A 21729-nucleotide genomic window follows, 5' to 3' on the forward strand; every position below is an offset into this window, starting at 1 on the left:
CACGGCTGCGGAGATTGTAGATGAACGATATAGAAAACGAGTTGGGTAGTGATCAGTGGAGTTGAGCAGTGAGATTAGCGGGACTCTGGCTAGGTCTCTTTCTAGGGCAACCCACCTCAGGTCCGAGGTGTTATTCCACCATTGTCGGAGATGGGAGAGTATCGTAGTGACATAATACTTTCTTATGTCTGGCACTCCCATCCCCCATCCGACCAAGGGCGAACCATAGTTGAAATACGTATCTTTGGTTTCTTTCCAGCCCAAATAAAATTTTTGAGTAGACTCAGCACGGAAAACATACAAAATAATTGGCACAATCATCATCTTTACAAAAGCCGTGCGACCAGCCCATGATATCATAGGTTTAGAGAACACTACCAGGAGATGGGAAATCTTGGGAAGGAGGGGTAGGTAAGTTTTAGCATACATATGAGAGCTGGGACTCATCAGGGAAATACCTGAATAGGTCAGGGAGCCGTCCTGCCACGAATAAGGCAATTTAGAGGCAAGCAAATTACAGGTACATTGATCTATCCCAATGTTCAAGATGTGAGATTTGTTATCATTAATTTTGTAACAGGATATATTACCGAACTCGGAGAGAACCTCTTATAAGACAGGTAGAGATTAAAGGGGCTTCATACAGGATATTATGACATCATCTGCATACAAACCTATTTTTTGGGAGTAATGACCCAACTGGATTTATTTCTGCGAATTAACAATTTTTTTCGGCCAGTAATATTGAAGGAGTCAGAAAGGAAACTCGGGGATAAGACCTTAGCTAAAGGAGTAGAGATAAGGGCGAAAATGGCAGATTTAATACCTCCAACAAAACCAAATTTATCCAATATATGCAACAAATACCCCCAGTGGCCCCTATCAAACGCCTTCTCCGAATCCAAAGCAAGTAGCAGAGAAGGCGTCAGAGAGGCCACAAACCTTTCAATTAGATTCAGAAAGCTGCAAGTCCCATCAGGGGTCTGTCTACCCGACACGTATCCAACCTGATCTGGGTTAATCAGCCGCGGCATTACCCGAAGGAGTCTGACAGCCAGCAATTTGGCATAGATTTTGACGTCCGTGTTTAAAAGGGATATGGGACGGAAGTTAGCGGGCGTAACCGGGTCCTTGTCTGGCTTTGGTAGGGTCCCTATGGTAGCCGACAGAATTTCCGTCGGGAATTTGCCATCCTCAACTGCCATATTAAACACTCGGGTCAAATACGGAGCCAGTATGGACACATAGTTTTTATAATAAAAGCTGGTATAACCATCAGGTCCCAGGGCCTTATTTGGTTTAAGAGAAGACAAACCTTTGGTAACTCCCTGCCCTGTGAAGGGAGAGGATAACGTCACCACATGTTGGGAAGAGACCGTGGGGGGAGATGGAATTTAGAAACGCTTGAATATCATGACTGTTTGGCTGAATCGTGTTTTTGTCACGATGAGGATTATATAGGGAGGAGTAGTATGAATGAAACTGCTGTGCAATTAGTCTGGGGTCAATAATTTTATTTTGGGCGTCCCTTAGGAATGCTATTCGAGATCTAGATGTCACCTGTCTCATTTTTGAGGCCAATATTGCACCCACTCTATTGTTATGTACATAGGACTGGAGTTGCAGCTTTCTGAGAGCTCTATCATGTTGGGAAACCAACAGGGTTTGCAGCTGAAGCCGAAGTCTACGAAGCTCTGATCTGTGTTGTGGGCACGGGGCAAATTTATTTTTGGCTTCAGTATCCGCTATTGAGGAAAGTAAATCACAGACCTTTTTTCCCTCTTCCGCTTGGCCGTGGAACCCGCCTTAATGAGCATACCTTCCACATATGCATTGTGGGCATTCCACAGAGTATGTGGGTTCTGTACTGATCCACAATTATCTATAAAAAATGGTTGGTTAGACTTGTTTTCAGGGACTGGTGGTGATCGGGGTGTAATAGGATGTAGTCGTTTAGTCCCCATTATAGGGGGGGAATTTTTCGTGCAATGACAGGGAATGTTATATTACTGATGGAAAACGAGTGAGACTGAAGAAGGGCCCTACTAGAAACCAAGAAGAGGTCAATCCTCAAGTATGAATTATGCGGGGCTGAGAAGAAAGTAAAGTCCTTGTCTCCACCGTGCGGATCATACAAACCCTCGTCGTGCAGTAGTGGGGCAATAGCCGGGGGACACCTCACACGCGAGGTGGTATCTAAAGTTGGATCAGGAACTAGGTTGAAATCACCTCCTATAATTACAAGCCCCTGGGCGAAAGCCTTAATTTTGGGGAGCAAGGATCTAAAATAAGGACCCTGTCGTTTATTGGGAATGTATGCATTAAAAATTGTATATGTAATATTGTTAATGTCGCAGATTACGCCTAGCAAGCGGCCCTGTGGGTCCTGTAGAGTAGACCGAAGAGTAAATGCCACCGAGTCTTTGATAGCTAGGAGAACCCCCTTACGTTTGGCTTGACAGGAGGCAGTAAAGATATGGGGATACCACTTATGTGAAAACCAAGGGGTTCTATCAATATGAAAATGCGTCTCCTAGGCTAGGACGACATCGCAATTCAACACCATAGCCTCTTTCCATCGCAGGCTGCGTTTGAAGGGGCTATTTAGACCCCTAACGTTAATAGTGGAGATCTTCAAAACCATTAATGCTCCAGATGAGGTTACGGGGTGGAGGGCGCAGCAGTATCAGCACGGCGGAGCAGATAAAGACGGAAATGACATTTTTACAAAAAGAACATTTCAAACACAGTAAGATGTATAAGAAATTACAGGATAAAACCAAGAACATAAGTAACATAATATAAACGATAAAGCATATGTGCAATCAACAATAGGAATAGTGCTTATTAGCACCGTAAGCTCCGGGCGGGGAGGGGAATACCAAAGTTGTGGTATAAAAAGTGATATTTAAGACATACAAGTCCAAAAGCATGGAGAAAAATGAATCACACTATCTTGTGGTAGTATATACAGTGATCGGGTGTAAGATCAGTATGGCATTGCACGTATCTTACCGCAACTCATTTGGGAGATCTCCGAGAGTTAGCAGGGTGCCATTCCGGGGAAATTCTTGGGGGGTGGGGGAGAACGATCTGCAGATTAGGAAGAGGCGTCAGAAGTGATGATGTTCCATTTGCGCAGTAGAGATATGCATTCCTCCATCCAAGAGACAACATGGGACGTGTCTTTGTAGGAGATAAAGAACTTGGTGGGGAATCGCCAACGGTACTTTATATTATTGTCACGAAGGTTTAGTAATTGGAAGTAGATCCTTGCAAGCTTGCAACGTAAAGGCGGACAAGTCCAGAAAGATGGAAATCGAGGCGTAGGGAGGAGACAGACGACATGGTACCTTGACATGGGAGAAATGAACCCGTACCAGAGAATCCCTGGGAGCTGAATCTGGTGCTTGTTTGGACTTAGGAAGTCTGTGTGCCCGATCAATGGTCAAATTCAGATGTGAAAGCGTTGGTAGCATTGAGAGAAACAATTGCTTGATATATTTTGGGAATTCTGCTGGGAGAACCTCCTCCGAAAACTCACCAAATTTTATATTGTTCCTCCGCGATCCAGAGTTTTACTATCTTAACCCAGTGCTGGATTCTCAGCGACAATGCTCCTTTCTGCTGTATAATGAATCTGGTCTGTTTGCCGTGTATAGGAAACGGTTAGCAAGTCTCCTGCTTCTAATTCCTCCTGCCCCTCCCCTCTCTATAGACTTCTATGGGCAGCTGTAATCTAAACAGTTAAAAGGGTTGTCCAGTTTTTATTTGTGCACTTATGTATAGAACAGAAAATCATACAGTTTTTTAATATACATGTAAATTCTGCCCACATAGTTTTCTTATACCTGTGTAGTTAGCCCTTGTCTAGTCACAGTAGAATGGTATAGCCCACAGATTAGTCCTGTATAATGCATCCACAGGCTAAATAAATAGAACTAAATATGGTGTCAATCATGTGAACTCCCCATCCACACACATCATGTAACCTCTAACACAGTTAGAAATAGGGTTACATGGCCTACATGTGTTGGGGCAATATAGAGGACACATCTATGGATAAAGGACTAATGGTGGAATAATGATTAACAACTACATGACTGTCCGTGTATTTACTGTCTCTAGATAATTTTAAAAATAGCTGCCTGTCTCTAGGTGATATTGTCATGTTGTTAATAAAGTTGACTGACACACACACAAAAATGCGATCCTCCTGCACAGACACGACAAGATTCTGCTGGAGGTAGAAATACTTTATACTCCTCAGTTGAATACTATTAACCTGTTAGATACCTAGATATTGTTACCTAAATACCAGTGTGGGGTGTGCGTCACATGACTAACGTCATATTTTTACACAAAAGCAACTGCACTGGTATAAGAAAGGTATGTGTGCAGAATTTTAAATACATGTATTTAGAAAACTTTATGTTTTCCAATTCTTTAAATAAATTAATAAAAGCAAATAAAAAGCGGACAAGCCCATTAAGAAAACGGCTGGGAAGAGGAATGGAGTCTGATAAGTGGAGAATAAGGCATTTTTCTCTAATAAGATACAAAACTTTGTAACATATCTTCGCTTCTACTACTGATTTATGAAAAATGGTTTTATAATTGTAGGTACGCTTTAATCACTCTATCATGAAAAGTTATGTCAACTTCAAATGTTTCATTGTAATTCTTTATCATTTTCTGGATCTAGGTTTGCTGTCAGTGAATGAAAAGTTTATTTTTCCCATCGAGAGGCTCAAACCTCCTGCTCACAGTGGAGAAGTGGTTACAATTGTATGTAGGATAGGCAAAACTCTTTGAGCCAAATAGATCAGCAACAACACAAATCTTTCTCCAAACCGAAAAGTTTCCCAAAATGTATGAGTGCAAGCAACATGTATCCAAGCGGTTTAGAAATGAGGACCAGAAGTTTATACAATGATGAGCTCTGCAAGCAGACCTGAAGATCTTCAAAGATACTAATAAATTGATATAACTGTGGTGGTAGTAATAATATTCACTCAACCATTGCTTAATATTTTTATGATCAAAAATCAAAGAGGAATTTTAACATTACTTAAAAGATCCACTCTGAATCCTTCTAGAAAGTTTATTGTTTTAATCTTGGCTATTCCACTACAGGACTTCAGTGAAGTAAGCAATTTGAAAGACATGAATCGTCTTTAGCTTTACTTACCTTAGGGGCAATGATTGAGCACTTTGCGACTGCTTCATAAGCCTCCTTGTATCTCTCTAGAGTAAATAAGGCTTTGGACTTGCAATATAGTGCCCTGAGGTTTTTGTCATTAATACATAAAGCATCTTCACAATCTCTCAAAGCATCCTCATGGAAACCCTAGACAGAGAAATAGTATTAGTTTAATTACATTTCGATTACATGACTCTACTAACATATATATGAAACTTATGTCCACATTTGAACAAAAATGAAAATGTTTAAAATAGAATTGTTGTACATAAAAAGTTCAGACACTGAGCCTGTATTATAAACCAGAGCCACGGTGGTTACAGTTCTGAAGGCGTCAGACCTCAAATCTTACAGTATTTCTTGCTGTCTTAATGTTTGCACGGAGCTCTGTTCTGGTGATTTGCACTCCAGGAAGTGTAAAAAGTAATTTGAAAAAGGATAAACTAAAAGGTGCAAATACACTCTAGATAGCTGCCAGCCGCTCATTCGGCTGAAGGCTAATTCTCTTGACTCAACCATTAACATGCACGCTCGACCAAGCCTGCATGCTTATTTTCATGAAGATAAGGGGAATAAACCGCTGTTAGACCACTCTGGCAGCAGCTTATTTCATGCGGGAACAAAAGGATAGGGCAGGTGAAATACCACATCCCAAATTGTCTCTTTTCCCCAAGATATCTGACATGAAGGAAGAATCCGGAGACCCTCATACATGTTAGATAGTTGGCTAGTCTCGATGGCCAACTTTGTTCTTATGTGTATTGAAGCCTTTACTGTCTCACTGTATTAGTATAGCGGTTAGGGATGCGCCTGAGCAGAACTGTAAATGCAGCTACGGGACACAATACAGACTGTAACTCAGGATCAAGATATCTAGTTGGTAAGCTTTTTGTGTAGAAGACTACATTCATATATAAGCTTTAAAATACTGCTCAAAGGTGGACATACAAACGATAGAGTAATCCAGCTTTGAATATGTAAAATATAGGATAGTTAAAGGGGTTTTCCAGCTTCTGACAACTGATGACCTCTCTACCGGATAGGTCATCAGTACATGATCTGTGGGGATCCGACACCCGGGCCCCGCACAGATCAGCTGGTCCGGTGCCTGCGTGCACTGGACGTACAAGCCGGAAGCAGTTGGCTCCGGCCACGGAATAGCGGCCGAGCTGCAGTACTGTTCAAGTGAATAGGAGGAGACCTGCAGTTGGGCAGCATGGCCGCTATGCTATGTACGGAGCCAACTGCTTCCGGGCTCTGTACAGAATTATGTGCCACAACATCTGGTGCCCGCAGGCCATCGGAGCGGCTTATCGGTGCGTGCTCCGGGTGTCTGACACGCACCGATGACATACTGATGACCTATCAGGGTGGACAAGCCTGGGGTGGACAACCCTTTTAAAGAGGACCTGTCACTAGGTCGTATAAGTTGAACTGGTTAACTGACATAAATAGCGCTGTCTCCCTGATTTTAGCCCAGTTTTTTTTCTAGGCCACCGTTCTAGAGATATGGCCCACTGTTGTGTTCGCTCACTATATGCTAATTTGCTGCAGTTAGCCAGCGGAGCGTGAACTACCCTCATTGTCCCGAGGTGGAGCCAGTTTCCCTGCCGTTTATGCTGGCTGATTATTGCAATGAAGCTTGAGAGTAGTTCACGCCCGGTTGGCTAACTTGAGCAAATTAGCATAGAGTTAGTCATCACAACAATGGGCCATATTTCTGGAACGGGGTGTCCAGAAAAAAGACAAACCAAAAAAACAGCACTGGTAATCAGGGAGACATCACCTTTTAGGTCAGTAAACCAATTAGACTCATATGACCTAGTGACAGATCCTCTTTAATATGCTATAATTTGCACCAGAAGACTGGATTGCTGTAATAGACCAATCCCTTTAGTCAAAGGCACATGATAGCATTTGATACATTTCATGGCAATCAACTTTTTTTTTAGACTTAAAATTTGTATGAGATCAGTAAAAAGGGACGGATTTCATTCCAGAAACACATCTGTCCATAAGGCCGGATTCACACGGGCGTTGCGCATCTCGGACGTGAAAAACTGCCGTTTTTCACGTCCGAGGTGCATCCGTGCTCTGCGGGACGCGATATCACGCATCCCCCATAGACTAGAACCTATGGAGGAATGCGTGAAGCGTGAAAAAATAGGACATGTCCTATTTTCTCACGGACCCTTCACACAGTTCGTTGAAACAACGGCCGTGCGAACGGCCCCATTGAATTACTTAGGTCCGCGTGACAGCCGTCACATGGAAAAATTCTAGGAAAAATGCAGATTTTTGTTTTCTTATCTAATACAACAGCTTTAACATGCATAGACTTACATATAGCAAATACCAGGCAACCGAAATTAGGACTTGATTTTCACATTCAAAGCAAACAATGAAGCTGTTGAGATCCACCTCCAACAAGTGTAAAGCAGACTTCTTACAAATATTACGGCACACATAAAAGTTCAATTTCATAGAGGCACACAGAATCATTCATACGATCATTAAAAAAAAAACAACATGCCATGCTTCATCAAATGCCACATTACGAGATATGTATGGAGGAACACAAAGTGTCTACTTCTCTATAGCATGGAATTGTAGGCTCTCGGTGCACACGACCCCCATGTGCAAGTCTTCTTACTCTGCCTGATGGTGCCCATATACACATTAGATGTAATCCTTCTGAAGCAACAGATTTTGCCTAAACCGGCCAACAGTCTATGAATGTGGGTGTCCCAACACTCCCTCGACAGCAGATGTGGGAGAACGAAGGATAGGGCATGCTGGCTATCAACATGCCATATCCTTTGTTACAGCTGGAAATAAGCCACTGCCACAGGTGTCTAGCAGCAGCTTATTCTCCTCTCCCCAATGAAAAGACGTGCACCCTCAGCATGCATGTGTATGGGGGGAGTTGGGAGGAATAGAGTACTGCAGACAGCTATTGTAAGTGTATGGGCAGCCTAAAGTGGTTGTACAGGATTAGAAACTAAAATGGCTGGATTCTCGAGAAACAGCGCCTCACCTGTCCATGGGCTTTGTCAAATCCTGTACAACCCCTTTAAGTATCACCTCAAGCTGAGTGCTGTACTATGATAGATGCCTCAAATGCCCTGCTGTGCTGACACTCTTATATGGCTGGTGATCAGCTCAGAAGCCCTATAATTCAAGCTTATTTTCAATAATAACTGTGCCACATCTGGCATAAATAATGCTGTTACCGCGTCTAAATAACTTGCAGCCCGGTTCACATGCAGCTTCTCCAGTGTCTCGCTGGTAATGGCAATGTCCTCAGACGAAGCATAACTGGCAATGCTAAGGGCTTCAGTATACTGGTTTATTGACTCATTCTTGAGTCCTTCTCTGTACAGGTAATTTCCTTCATTAAAAAGGTTTCTTATTAGCTTCTGAATCAAAATCTAAAAAGATACAATAGAAATACGTCGTTAAATCAAAAAAAAGGCACCAAACTGTGATATACATACACCATACTTTTCTGATATAGGACGCACTATACCATAAGACCCACCAATAATAACAAGCATTAAAAAAAATGTTGTGTTTTTTTTTTTTACTATATATCACCTATGGGTAATGCTCAGGTGATATGGTAGACACAGTACTGTATGAAAGCTAGACTACCTCATTGCCAGCCACACTGTTCTATCATTGTCAGGGGCAGGCTTGCAATAAACACCCTACTCTGAACTTACTAGGTAGCAGAGTTGGATGGGAGTTGATCTTGGTCAGCATGATTGTTAGCGTTATTGCGGCCTCTATTTAAAACCTGGGGAACCGGGGGAGTGGCTAGAAGGTCATTACACAGCATTAACTGCAAAGATTAAGGGCTTATCCACACGTAACGGAATTGCTGCAGAAAACGTATGAACTTTTTCTTTCTATCGCTGCGTTCCGCTGTGGAAAATCTGCCCGAAAGGGCTGCCCCTTCTCTCTATCCAGCACTGATCAGCAGCCTCTTCTCTCTATGAGTTCTGGATAGAGAGAAGGGGCTGCAGATTAGTGCAGTGCAATATCTCTCTCTCTACGTGTAAAGAGAAGCAGAGAAAACGGGTCCGTAAGTACGGGTGGAATACGGGTGACAACGGACCCATATTTACGGGCACGGGTCCGTAAATACGGGTTAAATACGGGTCAAAAACGTGTGACAAAGGACCCATATTTACGGGAGGGAAAAAATACGGTCGTGTGCATGGGGCCTCACATGGAGCTCAGATTCCCCTCCCCTCAATACTGGCAGCTGCATGTATTTGGACTATTAGACACACCAGCATATTGTAAAGTGCATCTCAGGGTGCAGTTACACAGTGTACTTGCCTTCTATTTCTGCAGCGTAACAATACTCTGTGGAAACTTTACAAAGGTAGCCTATGGGAAAAATATTCTGGAACAAAAGAGTTGCAGAATATTTTCCCATAGGACATTAAACAAGGCAAATACGCCACATGTGACGTAAGGATTTATTCCCACATAGCGTCGTCCACAAGAAGCCAAAACCACGCCAACAGGCAGTGGCTAATCAGTGGCAAATTCAGGTGGCAAACGGCACCCACAGGCGAGCGTAGTTTTTGCTGCAAGTGGACGCCGCTATGTGGGACTGTACCCTAATACTCTGAAAAATATGGTAAATGAATCTTGCAAGTTATTTTCAAATATTTACCTCATAATCTTTCTGTGACCCAAGGAATGGCAATGACGATCTGAAATAAAGAAAAGACCTGTAAAAGCATGTCAACATTTTTAATTTAAAAAAAATAAAATAAAATTTTGTTCACATCTGGCTTCTGCAGACAGAACACAAAATACTTGCTACGTGTAAACAAAGCCTATTACACATTAAACATTGTACATATCTAATCTTACAGAGGACATCATTTATAAAGGAAATATAATTTATTGCACAATAAAAATGTGACTACAAGAGAACTCTAATGTGAGAACATAATACTTAGACATAAATTCTACATGCAATGTGACTAAGAAGAGCGTGACTAAATACAATGTGACTAAAAAAAAAAAAAAGTTTTCAAAGGTGTACATAGCCTTTAAGCCTTAAAATGACATTTATTTCTGGAATCTATTTTCTCAAGTAAAAGTAGGCTGTATAAGTCTTACAGAATGAATTCCATTCCACTCTTTATATCTTCCTGACGGCTGCGACGGTCATTTGACTCGTAGGACATGATGTTCTCCTCATCAGATTGTGAAATGGTTACAAATCTGTAATTTAAAAATCAGTTATTTAGTGCTAGCACCTGCTATGAAACGAAACAATAAATTATGTGATGAGAGTATTTAACACACATCAACCAAAGCAGAGTGGCTTCCCAAAAGAAATATTACATAGTTACATAGTACGGTTGAAAAAAGACACATGTCCATCAAGTTCAACCAATATGCTGCAAGCTTACTTTTAATAAAAGAAAGGGTGACGTTTATGAAGAAAAATGTAGCAGAATTATAGCAAAAAGTACGCCAATAAAGTTTATGGCTCTGTTTTTAGCCAAACACATGACGGGACACAAAGGAAAGGAGATCCATCAGTCTTTTCTTTATGGATCCACTTCTGCCTTTGGCAAAAAAAAAAAAACGGAGCCAAAAACTGAGAGAGAGATTCTGGACTGATCAAGAAACTTAGGCCGTTGTTGAAGGGTAACTAAACGTTTGACAAACTGCTGCAAATTTCATAGTGACGTGTCAGAAGTTGATTGGTGGGAGTCCGAGCACTGAGACCCTCACCAATCGCTAAAACGAAGCGGCAGAAGCGCTTAGTCGCTTTGTTTTTGTTCGGCTTTTTCCGGAAAGTCGATGTATCGGAGTACAGGCTCATAGACTTTTTATTGAGCCCGTACTCCGATACATTGATTTCCAGAAAAAGCCGAACAGACACAAAGCGGCTGAGCTCTCACACGAGCACTTCTGAGGATTCGTTTTAGCGATTGGTGGGGGGTCTCAGCGCTCGGACCCCAACCAATCAAAACTTCTGCCATGTCACTATGACATGTCAGAAGTTTGTCAAACGTTTAGTTACCCTTTAAGCACTGTTGATGGGTAACTGGGCCTTTAGACTAGACCTTATAGGCCAGCGCTCCAAGGCAACATATTGCTTGCTATGTCGTATGAGATCGCAGCTTAAAGAGGCTCTGTCACCAGATTCTGAAATCCCTATCTCCTATTGCATGTGATCGGCGCTGCAATGTAGATAACAGTAAAGTTTTTTTTTGTTGTTTTTTTTAAACGTTCATTTCTGGCCAAGTTATGAGCTATTTTATATATATATATATATATATATATATATATATATATATATATATATGCAAATGAGCTTTGAAATGGACAATTGGGAGTTTTTTTTTTTTCGTTATGTCCAACACGCCCAGTGTATTGTGTTTTTAACTGGGCGTGTTTACGTGTATGACGCTGACCAATCAATGACCAGTCAGCGTCATACACTCATCTCCATTGATTTACACAGCAGCGATGTGCAGCCACATACACAGAGATTAACGTTGCTGCAGTGTCCTGATAATGAATACACATGAAATCCAGCCTGGACGTCATGTGTATTCAGAATCCTGATACTTCTGAATCTTTTCTTTGAGATTTCCAGCAAGGGAAACAAAATCTCGTTTACCTCCGTAATCTCGCGAGATTACGCGTGGCTTGCGGGAATCTCACAGAAAAGAGTCAGAAGTGTCAGGATTCTGAATACACATGACGTCCAGGCTGGATTTCATGTGTATTCATTATCAGGACACTTGATTAATGTTAATCTCTGTGTATGTGGCTGCACATCGCTGCTGTGTAAATGAATGGAGATGAGTGTATGACGCTGACTGGTCATTGATTGGTCAGCGTCATACACGTAAACACACCCAGTTAAATACACAATACACGCCCAGTTGGACATAACGAAAAAAAAAAACGCCCAATTGTCCATTTCAAAGCTCATTTGAATATATATAAAATAGCTCATAACTTGGCCAAAAATGAACGTTTAAAAAAAAAACAAAAAAAACGTTACGGTTATCTACATTGCAGCGCCGATCACATGCAATAGGAGATAGGGATTTGAGAATCTGGTGACAGAGCCTCTTTAACCCCTTCAGGACACAGCCTATTTTGGCCTTCAAGACACAGACGATTTTTTCAAATCTGACATGTGTAACTTTATGTGGTAATAACTTTGGAATGCTTTTACCTATCCAAGGGGTCCTGAGATTGTTTTATCGTGGCATATTGTATTTTACGTTAGTGGAAAAATTTGGTCAATAAACTCAGTATTAATTTGTGAAAAATACCGACATTTTGAGAAAATTTGCAAAAATTAGCAATTTTCTAAATTTAAATGTATCTGCTTCTAAGGCCCCATGCACACGAACGTATTTTTTTCCTCCCATAAATACGGGTCCTTTGTCACAAGTATTCGACCCGTATTCCACCAGTATTTACGGACCCGTGCCCGTAAATACAGGTCCGTTGTCACCAGTATTCCACCCGTATTTACGGCCCCTTTTTCTCTGCACTAATCGTCAGCCCCTTCTCTCTATCAGTGCTGGATAGAGAGAAGGGGCAGCCCTTTCGGGCAGAGTTTACACAGCGATTGAAAGTAAAAGAAGTAAAGTAAAAGAAGTTCATACGTACCTCGGCCATTGTCTTGGTGACGCGTTCCTCTTTTGACATCCAGTCCGACCTCCCTGGATGACGCGGCAGTCCATGTGACCGCTGCAGCCTGTGATTGGCTGCAGCGGTCACATGGGATGAAACGTCATCCCGGGAGGCCGGACTGGAGGAAGAAGCAGTGAGTTCTGGGTAAGTTAACTTTTAATACTATTAACTCCAGCGGTAGTCACTGTCCTGGGTGCTGAAAGAGTTAGGGTATGTTCACACGGCCTATTTTCGGCCGAAAAACGGAAGAAAAAATCGGAAGCAGAACGCCAAACATTTGCCCATTGATTTCAATAGGAAAAAGGCGATCTGTTGCAACGGAGCGTTTTTTCGCTGCGTTTTTTTGCGTGTAAAAAAACGGCCGCGATAAAGAAGTGCAGGACACTTCTTGGGACGTTTTTGGAGCGGTTTTCCATAGACTATTGAAAAAAGCTCCAAAAACGGACGTAAAAAACGCCGCGAAAATCGCGAGTGGCACAAAAAAGTCTGAAAATCAGGAGCGGTTTTCTCTTGAAAACAGCTCCGTATTTTGAGACGTTTTTGACTCTGCGTGTGAACATACCCTTACTGCCGATCAGTTAACTCTTTCAGCACCCTGGACAGTGACTATCCGCTAACGTCGCCTAGCAACGCTCCTGTAATTACGGGTGCACACACGTAGCCACCCGTAATTACGGGAGCCCCATAGACTTCTATGTGCCTGTCTGTGCCGTAATTACGGCCTGAAATAGGACATGTTCCATATTTTTCAACGGCCCGGGCACCTTCCCATAAGCAAACAGGAAGGTACCCGTGGCCAATAGATGTCTATGGAGCTGTAATTATGGCCCGTAATTATGGGCGTTTTTACGTTCGTATTCATGGGGCCTAAGACAGGTAGCAATATCACACAAAATAGTTACTAATTAACACTTCCCATATGTCTACTTTATGTTGGCATCGTTTTTTGAACATCCTTTTATTTTTCCATGTGGTTACAAGGCTTAGGCTCCATACACGCGACCGTATTTTTCATCAGTCATTACGGACTCATTCATTTCTATTGGCCATGGACACCTTTCAGTATTTTTACTATTAGAGAGTCCTTTGTTTCAGCACGGACACCCAACAGAAGCCTATGGGAGCTTCTGTAAATACGGACGGCTACGGATGTGCATCCGTATATTGGCCTTACTTACGGAAGCGTTGCTATGCAACATGCTGATGACAATTTGCATCCTCCCCCTTTTTTTACAGATCCGTAAATACGGATGGAATACGGATGCAATATGGACCGTATTTATGGACACCCTTCCGTATATACGGATGAAATACGGATGCCTACAGATCCGTATTTACGGACAGTATTTCGGGATAGATAAAAATACGGTCGTGTACATGGGGCCTTAGAACTTCAGCAGCTATTTCCCACATTTTCCAAAACCTATTCTTTTTGTGGACCAGTTCAGTTCTGAAGTGGCTTTAAGTGCCTTCTATATCAGAAACCCCCATAAGTCACCCAATTTTAAAAACTGAACCCCTCAAAGTTTTCAAAACCGCATTTAGAAAGTTTCTTAACCCTTTGGGTGTTTCACAGGAATTAAAGCAAAGTGGAGGGGAAATTTATGAATTCCATTTTTTTTTTTTTTAGAAAAGCCCTTTTGATCCATTTTTCCTTGTAACACTGAAGGTTTTACCAGAGAAACTGTAATGGCAGGAAGGAGGTGAAGGGAAAGTGAGCCCTAATCTACCCACCGCCCTGTCCCTGCCTACTTGCAACGACCCGCCCTAGGCGACGAGGTACAACTGGGCGGCGGTCCCTACGCTGGCTAAGTGCACAGGAAGACAAACAGGGAACACGCAAGGGAAGGGGCAGTAGCCACGGAACGCCACGAGGAAACGGGGCGGCGAACGAACAGTCAGGACCAGGACGAAGTGAGTACACCCGAGCGGGCACGGAGACAGAAGCAAGCCAGGGCAAGCAAAGCAGGTCAAGCAGAACTGCAGCAAGGCAGAAGCACGGCAGAAGCAGGCTGGAGCAAGCAGCAGTGGGGCCAGGAATCCAAAAGAATTACAAGCACTGAGGGAGAGCACAGGGCAGGTAATAAAGGGCAGGGGGCGGAGCTAACTCCGAGAGACCAGGCCGCGATAGGCTCTCCCACTCCTGAGCCTGCCACCCTGGTTGGTGGGAGAAGGTGTCAGTCGAACAGGTCTGGCCTCAGGTGTGGATTGATTAATCCCAGGAGTGTAGCTAGATGAAGTACCTGGCAGATCCCTAACAGAAACACAACTCAATATTTATTGGCCAGATTCTGCAGTTTTTAGAAATATCCCACATGTGGCCCTAGTGTGGTAATGGACTGAAATACCGGTCTCAGAAGCAAAGGAGCACCTAGTGGATTTTGGGGCCTTCTCTTTTTTAGAATATATTTAAAGGCACCATGTCAGGTTTAAAGAGGTCTCTTTAAGATTGTCATGGATACTAGCCTAGCTTCTGGGTGGCTCTGGTTTGAGTTGCAGATCCATTCTCATTTCTCTGGTCTTCTTCCGATCAGATTCTAGCATGGAGTATTTAAGCCGGGTCAGTTCTATCATTGTTGCTTGTGAATTTGTAAAGGAATCACTAGATGCGTAATTCCCCAGAGTGCAAGTTATGGAATTGCTCTGTAAGCGATTCCCCAAAGGCAGCCGGAGACTGTTTGTATAAAGCGTGCAGGTAATCCACTACCTCAAGTCCGTCTCTACTCTGATGAGCAGAGTCTAAGGCTACTCAATGGTCGTCACCAGATTCCACCACAAGGCAGGTCGGATTTGGCTGCATAGAGCCCAGGTTACATTAATAGAATACAGTGTTGGACAGGAGGTGCAATGTAGGCAATACCAGAACGGAAACAAGACAGACAAAGGGTAAACAGCAAACAGAGTACACAACCAGGAGAGACTGTAAGTCCAAAACAGAAAGCAGACTAATACCAGGAGTTGCAGAGATCAAAACCAGCCAAGAGCAGAATGCCCAAATCAGTGAGCAAAAGGGTTAATCTAAAGACAAAGCGGAGGTCCAGTTCCAATAATTCAAATAGTCAGGTTATACAGGGTGTAGCTAGGAGCTTGATCAGATACTTGCATACACAAAGAAATTCACAAGCAACAATGAAAGAACTGACCAGACTTAAATACTCCACCCTACAATCTGATATGAAGAAGACAGAGAAATTAGATTGGCTCTGCAACTCAAAGCAGAGCCACCCAGAACCTAGGCTAGTAGTCATGACAATCTTAAAGAGACGGACGTTTCCTAACATTGTGGTGCCAATACAGTGGAAACCCCCCAAAGGTGACCCCATTTTGAAACCTCAAGGAATGTATCTAGGGGTATAGTTAGCATTTTGACCCCACAGTTTTTTTGCTGAATTTATTGGAATTAGTCTGCAAAATGAAAATCGAAGTTTTTTTCTGAAAAACAGACATTTTAAATTTTTCCAAGAAATAAAAGGAGAAAATGCACCCCAACATTTGTAAAGCAACTTCTCCCGATTACGGGAATGCCCGATATGTGGTAATAAACGTCTGTTTGGACCGACGACAGGGCTCGGAAGGGAAGGAGCGCCATTTGGAGCGCAGATTTTGCTGGAATTGTTTTCGGTGCCATGTTGTGTTTGCAGCGCTCTGGAGGGAACAAAACAGTCTAAACCCCCCAAAAGTGACCCATTTTGGAAACTACACCCCTCAAGGAATTTTTCTAGGTTAAAGAGGCTCTGTCACCAGATTTTGCAACCCCTATCTGCTATTGCAGCAGATAGGCGCTGCAATGTAGATTACAGTAACGTTTTTATTTTTTAAAAACGAGCATTTTTGGCCAAGTTATGACCATTTTCGTATTTATGCAAATGAGGCTTGCAAAAGTACAACTGGGCGTGTTGAAAAGTAAAAGTACAACTGGGCGTGTATTATGTGCGTACATCGGGGCGTGTTTACTACTATTACTAGCTGGGCGTTGTGTATAGAAGTGTCATCCACTTCTCTTCACAACGCCCAGCTTCTGGCAGTGCAGCACTGTGACGTCACTCACAGGTCCTGCATCGTGTCGGCACCAGAGGCTACACTTGATTCTGCAGCAGCATCAGCATTTGCAGGTAAGTAGCTACATCGACTTACCTGCAAACGCCGATGCTGCTGCAGAATCATCTGTAGCTTCTGGTGCCGACACGATGCAGGACCTGTGAGTGACGTCACAGTGCTGCACTGCCAGAAGCTGGGCGTTGTGAAGAGAAGTGGATGACACTTCTATACACAACGCCCAGCTAGTAATAGTAGTAAATACGCCCCGATGTACGCACATAATACACGCCCAGTTGTACTTTTACTTTTCAACACGCCCAGTTGTACTTTTGCAAGCCTCATTTGCATAAATACGAAAATGGTCATAACTTGGCCAAAAATGCTCGTTTTTTAAAAATAAAAACGTTACTGTAAATCTACATTGCAGCGCCTATCTGCTGCAATAGCAGATAGGGGTTGCAAAATCTGGTGACAGAGCCTCTTTAAGGCCATAGTTACCATTTTGACCCCACATGTTTTTTGCAGAATGTAGTGGGATCAGGTTTATGAAAATGAATATCAACATTTTTGTCCACTAAAGGTGAAAAGGGACCCCAGCATTTGTAAGGCAATTTCTCCGGAGTACGGCTACACCCCACATGTGGTCATAAATGTTTTTTTTCATCAGAAATTAATTAACCCTTTCAGGAAGCTGAACGCCTACAAACATCTGCCCATTGAAACCAGTGGGAAAAACAGTATTTAGTTCATACGGGGCGTATTCTCTGAAAACAGCTCCGTATTTTCAGACGTTTTTGCCTTCGTGTGTGCACATACCCTAAGGCCGGATTCACACGAGCATTGCGCATCTCGGACGTGAAAACGTAAGTTTTTTCACGTCCGAGGTGCATCCGTGCTCTGCGCTGTCGGACGTGATAGATGAGAGCCTATGGAGGGATGCGTGAAGCGTGAAAAAATAGGACATGTCCTATTTTCTCACAGACCCTTCACACAGTCCGTTGAAACAATGGCCGTGTGAACAGCCACATTGAATTACAAAGGTTCGTGGGACGGCCGTTGTTTCAACGGCCGTCACACAGACGTTTAACACACTCGTGTAAATATGGCCTTAGGGATTTTTTTGGGCGGGAGGAGTTGTTCTTTCTGTTGACAACATTTAAAATATCATATGTACTAAGAAACTGAAAATAAAACTCTTTGTGGGCTGAAATTGGAAAAAACTGTGATTCCTCCATTGTGTTTTGGGTTTCGTTTACACGGCTTTCACCGTCCGGTAAAACTTAACTCCTTAGTGACCAACAATACGCCTTTTCAGGTTGGTCACTAAGGGGCTTTAGGCTAAGGCGACGCCTTTTCACGTGATCGCTTTAGCCTAATGTAGCGCCGAAATAAACAATTAAAGCTCCGTTCTCTCAGCTACCGGAGGTAGCTGACTGTTCGCAGCAACAACCAGAGACCATCACGAGTGGTCTCTGATCACGTGATCGCCGTGAATCATTATATCACGGCGTTCACTGCAAAGCGGCAGATCGTTACCATTTCTCTCTCCTCTCATGGAATAACTCCTTAGAGAGGAGAGAGAACAGGTAATCCATGTTCTGCAGCATACCCCAGATAAATCCCCCCCCCTCCCACGTCCGATCTCCCCCCAAAATGGCACACGCATTCGCTGTGCATAACCTGCCTGTGTCAGCAGCTGGCACAGAAACCATCAGGGACCATTGTGACTGGTCCCTGATCAGGTGATCTCTGTGATAAAGCCTATCACAGAGATCACAGACAGTTATTTTCATAACATAGCCAGGACATGGGCTGTGTTTCTCTCTCCTCTCATTGTAATTGTTCTGAGAGGAGAGATCAGTCTGCATCCTGTGCTGTAAAAAAAAAAGTGAAAAAACAAATCACCGCTTTCTAATATATACATATATATCATATATAAAATCTAGATTAGTGTCAGCGCTAGATTAGCGTTAGTGCTAGATTAGCGTTAGTGTTTAGGGCCGTAATACTACATTAGGACTTTATTTTATTGCATTTTTTTACGTCTGTTATATAAAAAAAAATTGTGTCGTCTTTAGGTTTACTTTAGGGTTCTAATAGGACTTATAGGGCATATATAAATATATACATATATATATATATATATACATACATACATACATACATATCTATAAATATAATGTCTCAGAGAATGTACAGCGCGGAGCAAGCCTACGCCTTGCTATGTTCCAACAGTTTTGAAAGTGAAACAGACACCGCTTCAGAATTTGTTCCCGACAGTGACGATTCTAATCCTACCGCTGAACCCCATAGTCCTATGGTGGTAGATACAGCAGTCGCTATAGAGGAGTCAAGTGCAGGGCCGAGTGTTGCAGTCCCTCCAGTGATGTGGGATCCTGCACTATCATTTTCCCCCAAGTACCCCAATTTGAAGCGACTCGAGGAATTAATGTTGATATCCAAAATTTTACCCCTATAATTTTTTTCATTTATTTTTTATGTGATACGGTCCTAGACTTGATAGTCCAGCAGACTAATCTTTATGCTAGGCAGTTTGTTCTGCAAAAGCCTGCATCTATTTACTCAAGAATGTGGAACCCCACAAGTGTCCCAGAAATAAAAAAACATTTAGGCATTACCCTCAATATGGGTTTGGTTAAAAAAACATCTGTCCGGTCCTACTGGACTTCTAGTGCTGTCCACGCTACCCCTGTATTTGCAGCAGTGATGTCCAGAAACCGCTATGAGGCCCTATTGCGATTCATGCATTTTACCGACAATTCCCAAGTCCCCCCAAGAAGTGACCCAGCCTATGATCGGCTTAATAAATTAAGGCCATTAATCACCCTTCTAAATGATTTTTAAAGTTGTACACCAGATAAAAATTTGTCTGTAGATGAATCGCTCATGAGCTTCTATTGGCACCTCTGGCAAAATAGTGTGGAACCTAATGGAGCCATTTCTGCACAAGGGGTACCACGTCTATACAGACAATTTTTATACTGGTGTTCCCCTTTATAAAGCCCTCCATGCTGCAAATACAGGGGCCTGTGGGACAGTACGGAAGAACAGAGTGGGATTCCCACAACAGTTGGTGTCCAGGCGTTTGGGAAAAGGAACATCCATGGCCCTTGCAAGTGAGGAATTACTTGCAGTGAAGTGGGCCGACAAGAAGGATGTCTACATGCTGTCCACCGTACACACGGACACTACTGTGGCAATTACGGAGAGGGGGCTACCACTGCAAAGCAGAAACCTGTCTGTGTAACAGACTACAACAAATTTATAGGGGGTGTAGACCTTTCCGACCAGGTGCTTCAGCCTTACCTGGTGAAGCGCAAAATTAAGGCCTAGTACAAAAAGGTAGCAATCTATCTCATCCAGGTTGCTACCTATAACAGTTTTGTTATTTTCAAAAAAAGCCCAAGGAATGCTCACTTTTCTTCAATTTCAGGAGAAGGTCATTGAGCATCTCCTTTTTGAGTCCACTATACCTGCAGAATCCTGCGAATCTGAGGATGTGCGCAGGCTTTCAGAGCGCCACTTTTTACACCCTATTCCTTCCACTGAGACCCAAAAATATCCCCAAAGAAGGTGTCGGGTATGTAGCAAGCATGGCAGGAGGAGGGATACCCGCTTTTATTGCCCCATGTGTCCATCAAAACCAGCCCTTTGTAACTACCCCTGTTTCGAAACCTTTCACACGGTTGCAAATTACTAGAATTTAACACACAAAAAAAAAATGGGGGGGGGGGGTCTTTTTAGGGAGTCAATTTATTTATATTTTCTTTCATTTGTGGGCTTTCCAAGTACGGATGATTTCTTGTGGGAGAGGTTGTAGAGCACATTTTTTTCAGACCGTGAAACTAATTTTACCCCGTATAATTTTTTTTTTTTATTTGTGGGTGATCAAGTGCTGGAATTAATTGTCCAGTACAAAATCCCACATCCACAATTTTTTTATTTTGACTGTTCTTATGACTATGTCCTGCCACATACAGCTGTTACATTCCTAATTCTGCACCGTGATACGGGTATGATCTTTTTTTATTTGGAGGATCTCTAATAATTGAGCTGTTCCTTATCAATACACCATGGGCTTTGTTACAGTTCTTCTGGAAATACTGACATCATTTTGGGGATTAGTGATCCTTTACTGTTCCTATAGATGGTTTTGGACACTGTCCCTTTATATATTCTGTAGGTGATTGGTTGTTTTGTGCACATAGCGGTTCCTACCTTGCCGGGCAGGGGCCTGTTATGGTGTACCGCGTCACTTGGCACGTTCGTCCCTCATATAGGGATTGATAGAGCTAAAGAGACGTTGTACAACCAGTCACTGAAAAAAAAAATCCTTGTCATGACAGCCCTGCAGGTGTTCTTCTATCTAGTGAACAGACTCGAGTTTGCAACATAGTTGGATACATTTTCCTCCATTTGTATATATTGCCCTTCACTCCAGTACAGTTTATTTTTTCTGCTATTATTTGTTACACATCAGACCAGAACGCTGTTGACAACGGCATCAGAATGATACAAATGTGGGACAAACTGCTTTGTTAGCAAGAGATAGTCACATAGACAGTCAAATGCAGTTCTAGGCACGTGCCTCCCTTATTAGAAAATAGCATCGCTTTTCTTCTGTACGGATCTATATTTCTAACACAGCAGCCGATTTACACAGATATATTTTCTATCACTTCACTTGAAAATGTATTAAAAATTTGCATAAAACAATATCTAGCTATATTTATCTGAGAATTCCCATTAATTCCTCCTTTTTACATTTT

General features: G+C 42.6%; 1 protein-coding gene across 2 annotated transcripts in view; it reads right to left on the reverse strand.

The window, feature by feature from the left end:
• The window catches only part of ZC3H7A (zinc finger CCCH-type containing 7A), a 74920-nt gene that overhangs the window by 49550 nt on the left and 3641 nt on the right, over positions 1-21729 (reverse strand). For both annotated transcript variants that reach the window (XM_075830118.1, XM_075830117.1), the window contains exons 2-5: positions 10349-10453; positions 9894-9933; positions 8437-8634; positions 5192-5350 (exon numbers count right to left, since the gene is read on the reverse strand). In XM_075830118.1, coding sequence (XP_075686233.1) covers positions 5192-5350; positions 8437-8634; positions 9894-9933; positions 10349-10416 — 465 coding nt within the window. In that variant the 5' untranslated portion in view covers positions 10417-10453. The remainder of the gene's footprint in view (positions 1-5191; positions 5351-8436; positions 8635-9893; positions 9934-10348; positions 10454-21729) is intronic.

Source organism: Rhinoderma darwinii, chromosome 6 (genome assembly GCF_050947455.1).
Source record: "Rhinoderma darwinii isolate aRhiDar2 chromosome 6, aRhiDar2.hap1, whole genome shotgun sequence".
Lineage (NCBI taxonomy): Eukaryota > Metazoa > Chordata > Amphibia > Anura > Rhinodermatidae > Rhinoderma > Rhinoderma darwinii.